The 18,653-nt window shown below is 44.1% G+C and overlaps 1 protein-coding gene across 1 annotated transcript; it reads left to right on the forward strand.

Annotated features, from left to right (window-relative positions):
- Positions 1-969: 969 nt before the first annotated feature.
- Positions 970-2,548, forward strand: LOC124687257 (U-box domain-containing protein 26-like). Its single transcript, XM_047221056.1, has one exon. It carries the CDS (start codon positions 1,149-1,151, stop codon positions 2,382-2,384), a length of 1,236 nt encoding a protein of 411 aa, XP_047077012.1. The 5' UTR covers positions 970-1,148; the 3' UTR covers positions 2,385-2,548.
- Positions 2,549-18,653: the final 16,105 nt, after the last annotated feature.

The following is an 18,653-nucleotide window of genomic DNA, read 5'->3' on the forward strand; positions in this document are numbered from 1 at the left end:
TGGAGGAGGTTGCGGTGTCTTCTCCAGTTTTTGTTGCTTCTTCGCCATGCTTTCTCTAGCCTAGCTTGTATCTTGGTCTGCACATTTATTAAGTTCTATATATCTTGTGGTCTTCCTTGTTGAGCTTATGAGCAGATGTTCGTGGATGGTGGCGGTGCTTTTTCCCTAGTGACGAGGTTTGTGTTGGTGGTGTGCATCATTTGTTGATGTGTTGGCTCGAGCTCTGCGTTGAGATTCGGTCCGGCGACTCTGCCCATGAAGCAAGTGCTCGTCCTCTCTTGCTTCCTCTTAGGGTCCTCTGTGTTCCGCTCCCTGTTTGTAATTCCTTCGAATGCGCTGCATTTGTGTCACGGTGTCGGGGGTTCGAATCCCTCCTCGCCCACAGCCTTCCAAAGGGGGAAGGGCCTTTACTTTCCCCCTGAGGAAATCATGATCGGGATAGCGGACGTAACGTGCGCGCGCAAAATCTTGTAAGCTGGTTCACCGTCATGTACCTTTCATCAATGTTGGCGATATTAATTTAGGTCGGGCCTATGGCCTTTTATCCGGGTGGAAATAAAATCCATATGTATTGGCTGTTTGTGTGAAGATGGTTGCAAGTGCAAGCCGGCGGGAGGAGGAGCCTGCAGGGGATGCAGACAAGGGTTCAAGTTTCATCTGAACAAGCAATATAATTCGCCCCATAGTTCTATAGGGCCCACCATGTCAGAGCGAGACACCCGATCGAGTTAGCCTAGGCGAACCGGGACAAGGGTTCACCAAACTCAGGTAGGCGCACGATTGGCGCGCGGCCGATCGCCAATCAGGCATACTCCGTATCTGGTCCGGCTCGAACCAGCCGTGCCCGAGTTCAAACCAAGTTTGTGAGGCGCGACGTACGACTCAACCACACGTGCTGGCCACCTCCCCGCCTACTTATACAACCCAGCGGCGTTCTTCGTCTCCCTCGATCTCCACTCTCCACCAGTCCACTCCTCTCTCCTCTCCTCTCGTCTCCACCCACCACCAACCCACCCACCCCCACGAGCATCACATCTTCGTCGCGAGCGAGCTAGCTAGCTACCCAGCTGCTGGGTGGGGGTCAGTCAGATCCAAATCGCCACCTCTTGGGACGAAGATCATCACCATCAGAGCTGCTCAATTCGGCAATGCCAGGGAGCGTGCCGCTGCCTCTGGGGCTGGACACGGTGGGTCTGCAGGTACCGTGGTACTTCCGGTGCCCGATCTCGCTGGAGCTGATGCAGGACCCCGTGACGGTCGCCACCGGCCAGACGTACGACCGCGCCAGCATCGAGTCGTGGGTGGCGACGGGGAACACCAGCTGCCCCGTCACCCGCTCCCCGCTCGCCGACTTCACGCTCATCCCCAACCACACCCTCCGCCGCCTCATCCAGGAGTGGTGCGTCGCGCACCGCTCCCTGGGCGTCGAGCGCATCCCCACGCCCAAGCAGCCCGCCGACCCGGACCTCATCCGCTCCCTCGTCGTCCAGGGACCCGCCCTCACCGCGCTCCGGAAGCTCCGCGCGCTCGCCAGGGAGTCCGACAAGAACCGGCTCGTCATGGCCACGCGCGAGACCCGGGCGGCGCTCGTTGAAATGGCGTTCGGGGCCGGCGGGGGTGGAGAGGAGGCTCAGGCGGAGGCCATGGCGGTGCTCGCCCTGATCGGCATGGGGGAGGCGGAGGCTGCGGAGGTGGTGGGAAGGGAGGAGCGGGTGGCCAGGCTTGGCAAGGTTCTTGGCAGCCAGGGGACGACGCCCCTGGAGGCCAGGGTTAACGCGGGCGCCGTGGTCGAGGCGGCCGCCGCGGTGTCCGGGGCGGATGCCAGGGTGGTGCTCGGTGCGGCGGAAGGGGTCGTGGAGGGCCTGGTGGCGCTGGTGGAGGACAAGGCCAACAACGCCCGCGCCGTGCGCGTCGGGATCCGGGGCCTCTTCGCGCTGTGCCTGGCCAAGGAGAACCGTCCGCGCGCCGTGTCGGCCGGAGCGGCGTCCGCGCTGGCGCGGCGTGTGGCGGAGGGCGGGTGCGCCGGGGAGCCGGAGCGCGCGCTGGCGGCGGTGGAGCGGCTGTGCCGGACGGAGGGCGGGCGCGACGCGGTGGTTTGCGGCGCCGGGGGCGGCGAGGCCGCGGTGGTGGCGCTGGTGCGCGCAATGTCCGGCCGCGCGGCGGAGCACGCGGCGGGCGCGCTGGTGGCCGTGGTGGGCGGGTCGGAGGCGCTGCAGGTGGAGGCGGTGCGGGCGGGCGCCATGAGCCAGCTGCTGATGATGGTGCAGGGAGGCTGCTCGGAGCGCGCCAAGCGCAAGGCGCAGCACCTGCTGAAGCTGCTCCGGTCCGCCTGGCCGACCACCGACTCCATGGCCAACTCGGACGACTTCCTCCAACCGTACTAAGATCGACGCGAGGGTGGACGGCGGCAGTAGGAAGGATCGACGCGACGGAGAGATTAATGTCATCTCTCCATCAAAATTCCAGTTTTGTATGTACTCCATTGTTGGCGCTAGGGAGGTTCTTGATTCGATGAATGAATAGGCAAGAAAAAAAAACTAAAATGTCGTGCAAAAATGGCGATTTTGTTGTGGCGCTGTTGTCGGGGTGGTGGGCTAGCTAGGCGCTCGTGTGGGTGTCCGGTGGTCAGAGCAAGTACACGCAGGAGGCAGGTGAAGCGGAGGAGGAGATTGCGCATTGAAAGCCGCGACGAGCATTGGCCTGGCCGGCGTGGTGGGGGTGCCCATGTCTGCAGGATGCTTCTGCAGAATGGAATGTTGTTGCGGGGCCGAAATTATTAGATTTGATTCTCGGGCTGCCATTGCAATGGCCATGGGGGATCAGAATAGGAAACCACGGGCATCCAGGCTGAGGCAGGGTGCTGCTGCTGCCTGCCGATACTGGTCAAGTGATGCTGCAGCTCCTGCGCCTCTTTTGACCGGATTGGCCAAGACCAACACCACCACCACCATCAGTGCGTGCGTGCGCGCGCTGCGGCCAACCTCACCCCCATCTTGGACTTGGACTGGACCGCTATGTTGTTTGTTTGCCAATCTCCAGCTCTACGTCTATGTGCTACTCCCCTGAAAATTTCAGACATAAATATGTGCTCGCTACGGCGCAGGATAGTGCACCATGACTAGCCTCAAGCCCTAAATAACAGCTATCTCCATGGGTGGCCTTTAAATAGACGTCAGGAGCTGCGCCGGCACGAACGTACAGGGAACACCGGCACGTCCTCACATACTATAGGCACGGTCGTCTCACGCCGGCGTCCGTAATTTTTTTTCTATTTACACCATCTATACAATATTTTCAAACAGTTTTCAAAGACATAAATTTATTCATACAATAATTTAACATAGTTTAACGCAAATACAAATGAAATTATTCATATAATAATTTAAATTTTCAATCATTAAAATTTTAAATCATGTGTTGGTGGCTCCTCTCCTCGTCCACAAATGCACAGCTAGATCCGTCTGAAAGTTGAGCATGAACATCTGCATCTTGAATTTCTTTATGCACGTGAAGGAAAGCCGTGAACACCTGGGTACATGCTTAACTTTAGCAAGAGCCATTTGGTAATCAAGCAAGAGCCATTTGATAATCAAATGGTTGATCATCATCCACAGGTGCGTTACGCTCGCTCTCAGTTATCATGTTGTGCATAATCACACAAGCGTTCATCACATCTCACATCTGACACTCCGACCAAGTGAGAGCAGGGTACCTGACAACGGCAAAACGCTGCTAGAGCACACCAAAAGCCCGCTCAACATCCTTGCGACCTGCTTCCTGGCATGTCGCAAAATAAGTGTCCATCTTTGAATCTAGAGCAGGGATTGTCTTCACAAATGTACCATATATTGGATAGATACCATCGGCTAGATAGTACCCCTTGTTGTATGTGTGACCGTTGACCTTAAAGTTCACGGTAGGAGCTTGTCCCTCAACTAGCCTGACAAACAATGGAGAGCGCTGCAGCACGTTGATATCACTATGGGTTCGTGCCATGGCAAAGAAAGCATGCCAAATCCAGAGGTCATGGTCTGTCACCGCCTCAAGAATGACACTGCACTGACCTTTATGCCTCTTGTACATCCCTTGCTGAGCAAAATAGCAATTCTTCTAACCCCAATGCATGTGCCAAGATCCGAGTTGTATCATCTGCACTCGGTGCTCTCATATAATTTCCACCAAACACCGCTATGATGGCTTGGCAAAACATGTAGACAGTCTTGGAGCATGTTGACTCCGCCATGCGTAGGTATTCGTCGGTTGCATCTGGGGTAGCTCCATATGCAAGACATTGCAATGCAGCAATGCACTTCGATCTGGATTGAGGAGAAGCCCCACAAACTAGTGCAATCAGCTTGCACATGAAGTAGTCGTCGTACTCCCTGACGCTAAAGACAATCTTCATCAAGAGATCCTTGTTCATCCAAAACTAGCGCCAAAAATCCTTCGGCGTGTGAGTTGCTTCATCGGTGAAGTAGTCGGTGTCAAGAAGCAAGGCGCCTCTTGACGATGCCGCTCCTTGTTCCTTGTATTGCCAACCCTTGAACCTCCGCGCCGAGGTGTGGTCAAGGCCAAATGGGTTGGCGGAGGTGGAGGAGGCTCACCAGCATTAGCTGATGGGTGCCGCCGGACGGCGGCAATGTTCTCCTCCATGAATAGTTGCACCAACATCTCATCGCCGTTATCCATCGCGGCAATCCGCCGAACACTTCTATGGGCGACGGATGATCGTGTCGGCAGCCTCCTATTGTCGGTGAGTCGGCCATGCACTGAGATCAGCCACCGGCGGTTTCAATGGCCGGTGGCTTCTAGACATGTGCGGTGGAAGACGAGCACTCGAGAGGCGACAACGGCGATGGCGATCAAGAAGGGTTTGGAGGCGGATCGGGTAGGGGTGGGAGGTGGGGGAAACACGCGCATGTGGTTAGCGGAAGGGCCCCGCGGGTGTTTTCCTACGTGGACGAGGCTTTCGGCGCCCCCGCTTCGCAACCCACACAAAGGGGTCGGCACTGTATTGCCGGCGATTCTATTGGGCTCAAAACCATGTTGATTCTTTATTGGGCACGTCGGTGTGAGCCCAATTTTGGCGCCGACCCCTAAATGGCTATCGGGGGCGCTATTGGGCTCGCCGGCGGAGATGCTCTAACACACAACACCCCTGGATGTACCATTCTCAACCACTTCCCTCGAAATTATGTCCAGGCCGGCGAAACCATTGCTTGCTTTTTGTATGATATAAGAGCATGTCCACCGGTGCTCCAGTAGACCCACCGGGCCAGGCGGTGTTTCTGAGCCACACTAGGGCGTCTCAAACGTAGCCCGCTGATTTTGGAGTTCAGTAGAACAACCAACACTCCTGCACCGACCCCTATAGTCTAGGTGGGAAGCCGGCTATATGCCGGGTGATACGTCCAATTTGCATCACTATTTTATATCATAATTTATTGTTATTCATTGATATATTTCATATTTAGAGGTGCTAATTATGTTATTCCATCTATTTTTGCATGTTTGATGATTATTGGAGAATTAACCGCCGGAGCCAAGAATCTGCTAGAAAAAGGACAGTCAAGACACCATATTCTAAAGACCAACAATTCCCAGCAAAGATACATAAAATCCTATTTTTTCAGATGACGGAGAAAGCCAGAAGGGGAGGGCGAGATGGGCCTTGAGGGGGCCAGACCACCCCTAGGCGCGGGCCAGCCTTATGCCGTGCCTAGGCATGTTCTGGGCGCCCTGGCCCACTTCTGACGACGTCCCCTCGCGTATTTCAACCCCTCGGGAAACCGAAGATCGGGGGAGAGACCAGAGAAATATTCCACCGCCGCTACGCAGCGGAGAACCAGAGAGGGAAAAGCTCTACGGCAGGCAGAATTCTGTCGGGGAAATTTCCTCATGGAGGGGGAAATCGTCGCCATCGTCACCACCAACGAGATGGACTTCATCGGGATCATCATCACCATCATCTCCACCACCAATACCATTATCACCGCCGTCTCCAGGACATCCCACTGTACCATCTTGGGTTTGATACTTGTCTAGTTCATAGGGAAAACTTTCCCGGTGTGGATTACTCTTTGTAGTTGATGCTATTGAGTGAAACCATTGAATTAAGGTTTATGTCCAGATTGTTATTCATCATTATATCACCTCTGATTATGATCCATATGATGTCTCGTGAGTAATTCGTTTAGGTCTTGAGGACATGGGAGAAGTCATGATGTTAGTAGTGGACTATGTTGAGTAATATGCAATGATTTGATATTTAAGTTATGGTGCTATTCTTCTAGTGGTTTTATGTGAACGTCGACTACATGATACTTCGCCTTTATGTGCCTAGGGGAATGCATTGTGTATTTGGCTACTAATTATGGGGTTGTGGAAGCGACAGAAACTCAAACCACCGTTAGGAAACCGGTACATGAGGGAGTGTAGGATCTCAAAGTTTACGGCTGTGGTTAGATTTATCTTAATTACTTTCTTGTAGTTGCGGATGCTTGCAAGAGGTATAATCACAAGTATGTATTAGTCCAAGTATGGGTTAGTACATTAGAATAAGTTCACCCCACACAACACTTACCAAACCATTGAAGATTATTAACCTATGTGAAGCGAAAGCACTTGACGAAATTCCCGTGTGTCGTCAGGAACGTTTGGTCATCATAAGTAAAACAACCGGCTTGTCCTTTGCTCTAAAAAGGATTAGACCACTCGCTGTAATTATTATTACTGCATTTTATTTACTCGTAATTTATTTATCTGCTATACCAAATACCCCTGCAAACCTGTTAATTTGCTAGTGTTTACAGTGAATCCTCGATCAAAACTGCTCGTCAACACATTATTCTCTTCGTTGGGTTCGACACTCTTATTTATCGAAAGTACTACGATACACCCCCTATACGTGTGGGTCATCAAGACTATTTTCTGGCATCGTTGTCGGGGAGTGAAGCACTATTGAAGAGTGGAATTGGTAAAGGTAACTTTTCCTGTAAGTGTTGTTTTTATTTTTGTCTGCTACTGCTTTATGTCATTATAGAGGAGTCTCCGTTTGACTCTCTATTTGGAATTCCTACTACCACTGTGACAGTAGTAGATGAACCACCGCATCCTCAATTGGATCCTTTTAAAATACTATGAAAATTGTTGAACGTGTTATGAATAACTGCTATTTTGGGGATGGAATTGTCCATCTGGGTGATCATTTACTCTTTATACATGAATTATGCGAGTTGTTCAAGTGTGCATGTACCTCAATGGACCAAGTTAAGAGGAAATTATTCTCTTTATCACTTAAGGGAAGAGCTGTGGAATGGTATAAGATGCTGAAGAATGACCGATCTATTGGATGAGAGGAAATTGTACCTCTCTTTTATTCTAAATTCTATCCTCCAAGTGAGATTCATAAAGATCGGAATCAAATATATAATTTCTGGCCTCAAGATGGAGAGAGTATTGCCCAAGTGTGGGGGAGATTGAAGTCACTAATGCTCAAATGTCCCATTCATGAGCTCCCCAGTAATATTGTTATTAATAACTTCTATGCGAGGCTTTCTCTTCATGATAAGGATTTATTGGATGCTTCTTGTTCTGGATCATTTACACGTACTTAGGAAGAAGCTAAATGGGATCTTCTGGACTGCATTCTGGAAAATACTGAAGGATGGGAGAATGATAAAGGAAGAAAGTCAGGTATTAATTATGATTATGAATGCATTGAATCTTCTATGCAAACTGATGACTTTCGTAATTCTAGTGCTATTTATGGTCTTGATTCTCAAATTCTTGCAAATTGTTTTAAGGATTTTGCCTCATATCTTGATGTTCCCAAAAAGGAGTGAAACAAGTATCATGCACCTTATAAGGATATTGTTAATTGTGTTCCTGCTAGAAATATTGAAGTTTGTACTGCTTATCGTATTTTTCCTGAACCTTATATTGAGAAAGTACCTTTCCCTGCCAAGGTAAAGGAACATTATATTCTAACTAGTGTGGTTAACAAAAATAAAAAAGAAAGCTATAGAACCTGATGAACAAATAATTGTTGAACCTCCGGTAGCAATAATAAAGGACTTGGTTACTGAAAATGTAGAAGATGGACATATTATATTTTGTGAAGATGCTTCTAATATTGTTTCACATCCTAGTAAATCCAAGAAAACTAGTGTTCCTGTGCTTTCTATCAGAATAGGTGATCATTGCTATTATGGTTTATGTGATATTGGTGCAAGTTCTAGTGCTATTACTTATGAGCTTTACTGCGAAATTATGCATGAAATTGGTTCTTGTGAACTTCAAGAAATTGATGTGGTTATTCATCTTGCTAATAGAGAGACCATCTCTCCAATTGGTATTGCTAGAGATGTGGAAGTTTTATGTGGTAAGATTAAATATCCTGCTGATTTTCTAGTACTTGGTTTAGCTGCTAGTAAGACTTGTCCTATAATTTTTGGTAGACCTTTCTTGAATACTTGTGGTGCTATTATAGATTGCAAGAAGGAGAAAATTCTTACCAAATTTGATGGAGAGTCTTATGAGTTTAATTTTTCTAAGTTTGCTAAAGCTCCTTATAAAACTGAATTGCCTAATGAAGATTTTAGAGTTGAAAAACTTGCTTCTATTGTTGTTGCTCCTAACGATGCTTTGCAGCAATATATGGAGGATCACGAAAGTGAGGTCTTTATGGAGGAAAGAAATGAAATTGATGACATTTTTCTTTGTCAACCGGAGATGCTTAAGCAGGATTTACCTGTGGAAGACTTGGGTACCATGCTACAACCCAAGGAGGATCCTTTTTTTGATTAAAAACCTTTACCTGATGATCTTAAATATGCTTATATTAATGATAAGAAAATATATCATGTTATTATTAGTTCTAAACAATTAGGACATGAAGAGGAAAGATTATTGGGAGTATTGAAGAAGCACGGAGGAGCTATGGGATATACTCTTGATGATTTGAAGGGGATTTCTCCTACTATATGTCATCATGCTATTAATATGCAACCGGATGCAAAGCCAGTTGTTGAACATCAACGCCGTTTAATTCCGAAGATGAATGATGAGGTAAGAAATGATGTATTGAAACTTCTTGATGTTGGTATTATTTATCCTATTGGTGATAGTAGATGGGTTAGTCCCGTGCATTGTGTCCCTAAGAAAGGAGGAATAATTGTTGTGCCTAATGAGAAAAATGAACTTATTCCTCAAAGTGTAGTAGTTGGTTACATGATGTGCATTGATTATAGAAAAGTTAACAAAGTTACTAAGAAAGATCATTACCCTTTACCTTTTGTTGATCAAATGTTAGAAAGATTGTCTAAGAAAACACATTTTAGTTTCCTTGATGGTTATTCTCGGTTTTCTCAGATTGTTGTTAAAAAGCAAGATCAAGAGAAAACCACTTTTACTTGCCCTTATGGAACTTATGCTTATAGACGTATGCCTTTTGGTTTGTGTAATGCTCCTGCTACATTTCAAAGATGCATGTCTGCTATCTCTCATGGTTTTTGTGAAGAAATTGTGGAAGTATTCATGGATTATTTCTCTGTCTATGGGACGTCTTTTGATAACTGTTTGCACAACCATGATAAAGTTTTGCAGAGATGTGAAGAAACTAATCTTGTTCTTAATTGGGAGAAATGTCACTTTGTGGTAAATGAAGGAATTGTTCTTGGGCATAAGATTTCTGAAAGAGGTATTGAAGTCGACAGAACCAAAGTGGAAGCAATTGAGAAAATGCCCTATCCTAGGGATGTTAAAGGTATTCGTAGTATTCTTGGTCATGCTGTTTTCTATAGGAGGTTTATTAAAGATTTCTCTTAAATTTCAAAGCCTCTTACTAATCTTCTCCAAAAGGATGTACCTTTTGTTTTCGATGATGATTGTAAGGAAGCTTTTGAAACTTTAAAGAAGGCTTTAACCACTGCTCCTATTGTTCAACCACCTGATTGGAATTTACCCTTTGAAATTATGTGTGATGCTACTGATTTTGCGGTAGGTGTTGTTCTTGGACAGTGAGTAGATAAGAAGTTGAATGTTATTCATTATGCTAGTAAGACTCTTGATGCTGCTCAAAAGAATTATGCTACTACCGAAAAAGAATTTCTAGCTGTAGTCTTTGCTTGTGATAAGTTTAGACCTTATATTGTTGATTTGAAAGTTACTATTCATACTGATCATGCTGCTATTAGATACCTTATGAGAAAGAAAGATGCTAATCCTAGGCTTATTAGATGGGTGTTGCTTTTACAAGAGTTTGATCTGCATATTGTAGATAGGAAGGGCGCTGAAAATCCTGTTGCTGATAATTTATCAAGATTGGAAAACATTTCGGATGATCCTATTCCTGTTAATGATAGTTTTCCAAATGAACAATTGGCTGCAATAAAAGTAACCTCGCGTGAGAGTCCTTGGTATGCTGATTATGCTAACTTTATTGTTTCCAAGTATTTGCCTCCAACATTTACAACTCAGCAAAGAAGGAAATTCTTTTATGATTTGTGGCATTATTGGATGACCCACACTTATATAAAGAAGGAGTGGATGGTATTATGCGAAGATGTGTTCCAGAATATGAACAACAGGAGATATTGAGAAAATGTCATGGTAGTGCTTATGGAGAACATCATGCTGGAGATAGAACTGCACAAAAGGTTCTACAATCAGGTTTTTATTGGCCTACTCTTTTTAAAGATGCAAGAAATTTTATTTTATCTTGTGATGAATGCCAAAGAGTTGGTAATATTTCTAGACGCAGTGAAATGCCTATGAGTTATTCTCTTGTTATTTAACCATTTGATTGTTGGGGATTTGACTTTATGGGTCCTTTTCCTCCTTCAGAAGGGTATACTCATATACTTGTTGTTGTTGACTATGTTACTAAATGGGTAGAAGCCATACCTACAAAGAGTGTTGATGGTGAAACCTCATTAAAAATGCTTAAGGTGTTATTTTCCCTAGATTTGGTGTGCCTAGATATCTTATGAGTGATGGAGGTTCTCATTTTATTCATGGTAGTTTTAGAAAGACCCTTACTAAATATGATGTTAATCATAGAATTGCTTCATCTTATCATCCTCAAACAATTGGGCAAGTAGAATTATCAAATAGAGAGATTAAATATATCTTGCAAAAGACTGTTAATAAATCTAGGAAGAATTGGGCTAGTAAGCTAAATGATGCTTTGTGGGCTTATAGAACTGCTTATAAAAATTCTATGGGTATGTATCCTTATAAAATGGTTTATGGAAAAGCTTCTCACTTGCCTCTAGAATTAGAACACAAAGCTTATTGGGTAGTGAAAGAACTTAATAGAGACTTTAAACTAGCTGGTAAGAAAAGGTTACTTGACTTGAGTTCCCTAGATGAATGGAGGAATGAAGCTTACGAAAATGCTAGACTCTTTAAAGAGAAAGTTAAAAGGTGGCATGATAAGAGAATTCTAAAGAGAGAATTCCATGTCGGTGATAAAGTTCTATTGTATAGGTCTCGTCTGAGATTTTTTGCAGGAAAATCACTCTCGAAATGGGAAGGACCTTTTATTATTGAAGAGGTGTATCGTTCCGGTGCCATAAAAATTGCTTCATTGAAGGATAACACTACACAAGTGGTGAATGGGCAAAGACTCAAGCATTATATTTCTAGAGATTCTTATAATGAAGATATTGATATTATTCAAGTGGTGACTCCGAAAGAATTCATTAAGGAGCAAATCCAGGAACTGCAGAGTCCGTTTTCGAATAGGTAACAATTTTAGTGAGAAAAAGTCCGCGTTAAGCTTTCCAGGTTATGTTTTTGCTGTTTTTTTGCTAAATATGAAAAATTACGAGACGGAAACGGGTAGGAGAAGGTGCCCAGGGGCACCAAACCACCCCTAGGTGCGGGCCAGCTCCAGGCCGCACCTAGGCATGGTCTGTGCGCCCTGGAGCCCCTCTCCGACCCGGTTTCGCCTTGTTCTCCTCCTTTTGTTACGAATTTTTTGCTATATAATCCCCTGGATCCCCCGAGGTCCGTATATCATGTTCTCGTCGTGTTTTCGTTTCGATCTGTTTCTGTAAGGATTTGTTCTCGGTTTTAGAGGTACCATGGTCTCCACCAACAACAACAAGGGAAAGGAGCTGCCGGAAGATGATCTCCAAGATCCCAATTCGTCATCGGTATTGGCATCCCCTTGGCTTGTTCCAAGCTTGGGGGAGTTCCGCGGTATCACACTATTATATTTTACCTATTTACTTTTCAGTAGAGTCATATCATGAGTAGCGAAGTTATCATATATGATAGTTTGCAGTGTGGAAGTATCTCTCCTTTAGTTGATTATCTATGTCTCCCTTGGTGTGAGTTGCCGTTATGAAATATTAATGACAAGTTTTTTATCATTTACTTTCTGCACATCTTATTTTAGTTTGCAATTTCTATCATATGATTAATCTTGTTGGTTAGTATTGGTATCACTTTGGGAGCATCAAGTAATTCTAGTTGGTCTTGGCAAACTCAGCATTGGTCAGTAGCAGCATTACTTTGAGGCTTAAGTAGAAAAGAGAGAAATACATGTAGATACATTATTCCATTATCTTTCTTTCTTGTTGGCTCATAAGCTTAATATTATTAAGATTGAATTGTTTGTACTTCCAAGGAAGATTGCATGACTGTTTTCTATCACATGTATATTTGTTTGTTTTGCTCAACTCTTATGCTTGCTACCCAACCTTTCTAGCCAAAGAGATGTACTGAGAGGGAACGCTTCTCGTGCATCCAAACCATGAACCAAAAACTCATGCCATTTGTGTCCACCATATCTACCTATATGTGGTATTTCACTACCACTCCAAAGTGAATTGCTTGTGTGCTACCTTTAAACCTTCAAACGTTACTACATGTTTTGTGTTTTGTTCTTAGCTCACGAGGAAGTATTGAATGGTTTATTGTCTTTTCATGACTTCATTCCGTGACTAGCATGAATAATGTGCTATGTCCTTAATATTGCAAAAAGAGCAAGGCGTTGGGTGCCCATCCCAAACAAAATATAAAATAAACAAATAAACAAACAATGTTCCGCACATTATGTATTGGAGAGATCCTAAATAATGGTGTGCAACGGAGAACTACATGGGAGCCACTCTTGAGGTCACTATATGAAAAGATGATAGATTGTTCAATGCCATTCGTTGACATAGACATGCATACCTCACAAAAATATATTTTTTCATCACTCCTATTGCATTTAAAACAAAAAGCTCTAGCACATGAGTAATCTTGCTTCCCTCTGCGTAGGGCTCTTCTTTTACTTTATGTTGAGTCAGTAAACCTATTTCACTCTACCTCAAGAAAGCATTTGAGTTGTTGGGCAACCATTTATATATGTTGATCCATTCAATCCTCTCTTTTATTCTTTCTTGTGAAGCACAATGCTTTTATCTGAATGACTATAACTCTGAAAGCTATCTATGATTGTAAAGAGATTGTAATGATTGAGCATGTGATTTCTGCAATAAGCTCTAATATAAAGACTCTGCTCAAAAGATACGTACAATTTGTTAATTGTTTTCTGACCAAGATCGAAAGTTTGCCATCACCAACTATGATTTCCTCTATGCACCTCTGTTTAGTGACTCCTTACTCATTGGAAGTTGAATTATATAAGAAGTAGTTGTCTATAATGACTTGTGTATTGGTAAGTATGATGCTTCTTGTCCGTATTTTGTTTATCGACACTTCACTCCATAAACCCGTGGTCTGGTTTACTAAGTTCAGTTTCGCTTGGGGACAAGCGAGGTCTAAGCTTGGGGGAGTTGATACGTCCAATTTGCATCACTATTTTATATCATAATTTCATGTTATTCATTGATATATTTCATATTTAGAGGTGTGATACTTGTGTTATTCCATCTATTTTTGTATGTTTTATGATTATTGGAGAATTAACCGCCAGAGCCAGGAATCTGCTGGAAAAAGGACCGTCAAGACACCATATTTCTGAAGACCAACAATTCCCAACAAAGATACGGAAAATCCTATTTTTCCAGATGACGGGGAAACCGAGATGGGCCCTGAGGGGGCCAGACCACCCCTAGGTGCGGGCCAGCCTCAGGCCCACTTCTGACGATGCCCCCTCGCGTATTTCAACCCCTCGCGAAACCTAAGATCGGGGGAGCGACCAGAGAAATATTCCGTCACTGCTACGAGGCGGAGCACCAGAGAGAGAAAAGTTCTCCGGCAGGCAGAATTCTGCCGGGGAAATTCCCTCCCGGAGGCGGAAATTGTCGCCATCGTCACCACCAACGAGCTGGACTTCATCGGGATCATCATCACCGTCATCTCCACCACCAGTACCATCATCACCGCCGTCTCCACGCTGTCCCACTGTAACATCTTTGGTTTGATACTTGTCTAGTTCATAGGGGAAACTTTCCCGGTGTTGATTACTCTTTGTAGTTGATGCTATTGATTGAAACCTTTGAATTAAGGTTTATGTCCAGATTGTTATTCTTCATTATATCACCTCTGATTATGATCCATATGATGTCTCGTGAGTAATTCGTTTAGTTCTTGCGGACATGGGAGAAGTCATGTTGTTAGTAGTGGAACTATGTTGAGTAATATGCAATGATTTTATATTTAAGTTGTGGTGCCATTCTTCTAGTGGTGTCATGTGAACGTCGATTACATGATACTTCACCTTTATGGGCCTAGGGGAATGCATTATGTATTTGGCTACTAATTGTGGGGTTGCGGGAGCGACAGAAACCCAAACCCCCGTTAGGAAACCGGTGCATGAGGGAGTGTAGGATCTCAAAGTTTAAGGCGGCTTTGGTTAGATTTATCTTAATTACTTTCTTGTAGTTGCGGATGCTTGCAAGAGGTATAATCACAAGTATGTATTAGTCCAAGTATGGGGTAGTACATTAGCATAGGTTCACCCGCACAACACTTACTAAACCATTGAAGATTATTCAGCTATGTGAAGCGAAAGCACTTGACGAAATTCCCGTGTGTCCTCAGGAACGTTTGGTCATCATAAGTAAAACAACCGGCTTGTCCTTCACTCTAAAAGGATTGGGCCACTCGCTGCAATCATTATTGCTGCATTTTATTTACTCGTATTTATTTATCTGCAATACCAAATACCCTGCAAACCTGTTAATTTGCTAGTGTTTACAGTGAATCGTCGATCAAAACTGCTCGTCAACACCTTCTGCTCCTCGTTGGGGTCGACACTCTTATTTATCGAAAGTACTACGATACCCCCCTATACTTGTGGGTCATGAAGAAAATTTTCTGGCGCCGTTGCCGGGGAGTGAAGCACTATTGAAGAGTGGAATTGGTAAAGGTAACTTTTACTGTAAGTGCTATTTTTATTTCTGTCTGCTACTACTTTATTTCATTATGGAGGCGTCTCCGTTTTACTCTCTATTTAAAATTACTACTACCACTGTGACGGTAGTAGATGAACCACTGCGTGCTCAATTGGATCCTTCTAAATACTATGAAAATTGTTGAATGTGTTATGAATAACTGCTATTTTGGAGATGGAATTGTCCATCCGCGTGATCATTTACTCTTTATACATGATTTATGCGAGTTGTTCAAGTGTGCATGTATCTCAATGAACTAAGTTAAGAGGAAGTTATTCGCTTTGTCACTTAAGGGAAGAGCTGCGGAATGGTATAAGATGTTGAAGAATGGCCGATCTATTGGATGGGAGGAAATTGTACCTCTCTTTTATTCTAAATTTTATCCTCCAAGTGAGATTCGTAAAGATCAGAATCAAATATATAATTTCTGGCCTCAAGATGGAGAGAGTATTGCCCAAGCGTGGTGGAGATTGAAGTCACTAATGCTCATGGCCCATTCATGAGCTCCCCAGTAATGTTGTTATTAATAACTTCTATGCGAGGCTTTCTCTTCATGATAAGGATTGATTGGATGCTTCTTGTTCTGGATCATTTACACGTATGAAGGGAGAAGATAAATGGGATCTTCTCGACCACATTCAGGAAAATACTGAAGGATGGGAGAATGATAAAGGAAGAAAGTCAGGTATTAATTATGTTTATGGATGCATTGAATCTTTTATGTGCTGTTTATGGTCTTGATTCTCAAATTATCTCTTATACTCTACAAGACAAGAAAAACTTCAAGCAATCTTGTATTAAGAATTAATAGATTATAGCCATAAGTACTTCGACACGACGTTTGAATATCAAATATGCTACTTTGAATAAACAAGATCATTGATACATCCAATTTGCATCACTATTTTATATCATAATTTGCTGTTTTTCATTGATATATTTCATATTGGGACACAATACTTATGTTATTTCATCTATTTTGCATGTTTCATGATTATTTGGAGATCGCACACCGGAGCCGGGATTACTGCTGGAAAAAGCACCGTCGGGATGCAATATTTCGGAAGATCAAGCTGTGGAAGAAAATTTTACCAAAAATCCTATTTTTCCGGATGACGAAGGAAGCCGGAAGGGGAGCCGAGCTGGACCCAAGGTGGGCCCACACCATAGGGCGGCGCGGCCCATGGCTCGGCCGCGCCACCATGTGGTGTGGGGGCCCCACGGCCCCTTTCGCCTCCTTTTCTTCGCGAAACCCTTCGTCCCGAAGACCTAAGCCACGAGAGGGATCCTCACGAAGGGTTACGGCCCGCCTCGCGGGGCGGAGAACACCAGAGAGAAAAGAGCTCTCCGGCGGGCGAGGAATCCGCCGGGGAAATTCCCTCCCGGAGGGGGAAATCGACGCCATCGTCACCGCCATCGAGCTGGACATCATCTCCATCACCATCATCATCATCTCCACCATCATCACCGCCATCTCCACCAGCTGGACATCGTCACCGCTGTAGCAATTTGGGTTTGATCTTGATTGTTTGATAGGGGAAACTCTCCCGATGCTGATTTATACTTGTTATTGATGCTATTGAGTGAAACCATTGAACCAAGGTTTATGTTCAGATTGTTATTCATCATCATATCACCTCTGATCATGTTCCATATGATGTCTCGTGAGTAGTTCGTTTAGTTCTTGAGGACATGGGTGAAGTCTAAATGTTAGTAGTGAACTATGGTTGAGTAATATTCAATGTTATGATATTTAAGTTGTGGTGTCATTCTTCTAGTGGTGTCGTGTGAACGTCGACTACACGACACTTCACCTTTATGGGCCTAGGGGAATGCATCTTGTATTCGTTTGCCAATTGCGGGGTTGCCGGAGTGACGAAACCTAAGCCCCCGTTGGTATATCGATGCGGGGAGGGATCGCGAGGATCTCGAGTTTAAGGCTGTGGTTAGATTTATCTTAATTACTTTCTTGTAGTTGCGGATGCTTGCAAGGGGTATAATCACAAGTATGTATTAGTCCTAGGAAGGGTGGTACATTAGCATAGGTTCACCCACACAACACTTATCAAAACAATGAAGATTAATCAGTTGTATGTAGCGAAAGCACTAGACTAAAATCCCGTGTGTCCTCGAGAACGTTTGGTCATTATAAGTAAACAAACCGGCTTGTCCTTTGTGCTAAAAAGGATTGGGCCACTCGCTGCAATTATTTCTCTCACACTTTACTTACTTGTACTTATTTCATCAGTTACATCAAAACCCCCTGAATACTTGTCCGTGAGCATTTACAGTGAATCCTTCATCGAAACTGCTTGTCAACACCTTCTGCTCCTCGTTGGGTTCGACACTCTTATTTATCGAAGATACTACGATACACCCCCTATACTTGTGGGTCATCAAGACTATTTTACGGCGCCGTTGCCGGGAGTGAAGCGCTATTGGTAAGTGGAATTGGTAAGGAAAACCATTACTTGTTTGTGCTGATTTTATTTCTGCCTGCTGCTATAATTCATTATGGAGAGATCTTCTCTTCAATTTCTATTTGGGAAATCTACTACTACTGCAACGGTAGTGGATGAGGCGCCAGGTGAGGAAGTGATACCATATAAAATACCTATGAAAATTATTGAACGTGTTATGGATAACCGCTATGAAGGGGATGGCACTGTCCATCCTGGTGATCATTTACTTGTTTTTGCATGAATTATGCGGGTTATTCAAATGTGCAGGTATTGCTATGAATGAAGTAAGGAAGAAACTATTCTCTATATCGTCTGTACGGTAAGCGGCGCATTGGTATAAATTACTGGATAATGGGGATTCTCTTGAATGGAATGATATTGTGCCCCGGTTTTATTCTAAGTTCTATCCTCCAAGTGAAATTCACAAGGATCGGAACCGCATATATAATTTCTGGCCTCATGATGGAGAAAGTATTGCCCAAGCTTGGGGAGATTGAAGTCTTTAATGCTCAAATGCCCCATTCATGAGCTTCCTGGTAATGTTATTATTGATAATTTCTATGCAAGACTTTCTTTTCAAGACAAGACCTTGCTTGGATACTTCTTGTTACTGGATCATTTACACGCAATAAAGAAGAGTTTAAAAGGGACCTTCTTGATCGGATCCAAGAAAATGCTGAAGGTTGGGAGAACGACAAGGATAGAGAATCGGGTATAATTTATGATTATAAATGCATTGAAGCTTTTATGGATACTGATAAATTTCGTAATATGAGTGCTACATATGGTCTTGATTCTCAAGTTGTTGCAAATCTTTATAAAGCTTTTGCCTCTC

This window comes from Lolium rigidum, chromosome 2, assembly GCF_022539505.1.
Source record: "Lolium rigidum isolate FL_2022 chromosome 2, APGP_CSIRO_Lrig_0.1, whole genome shotgun sequence".
Taxonomy (NCBI): domain Eukaryota; kingdom Viridiplantae; phylum Streptophyta; class Magnoliopsida; order Poales; family Poaceae; genus Lolium; species Lolium rigidum.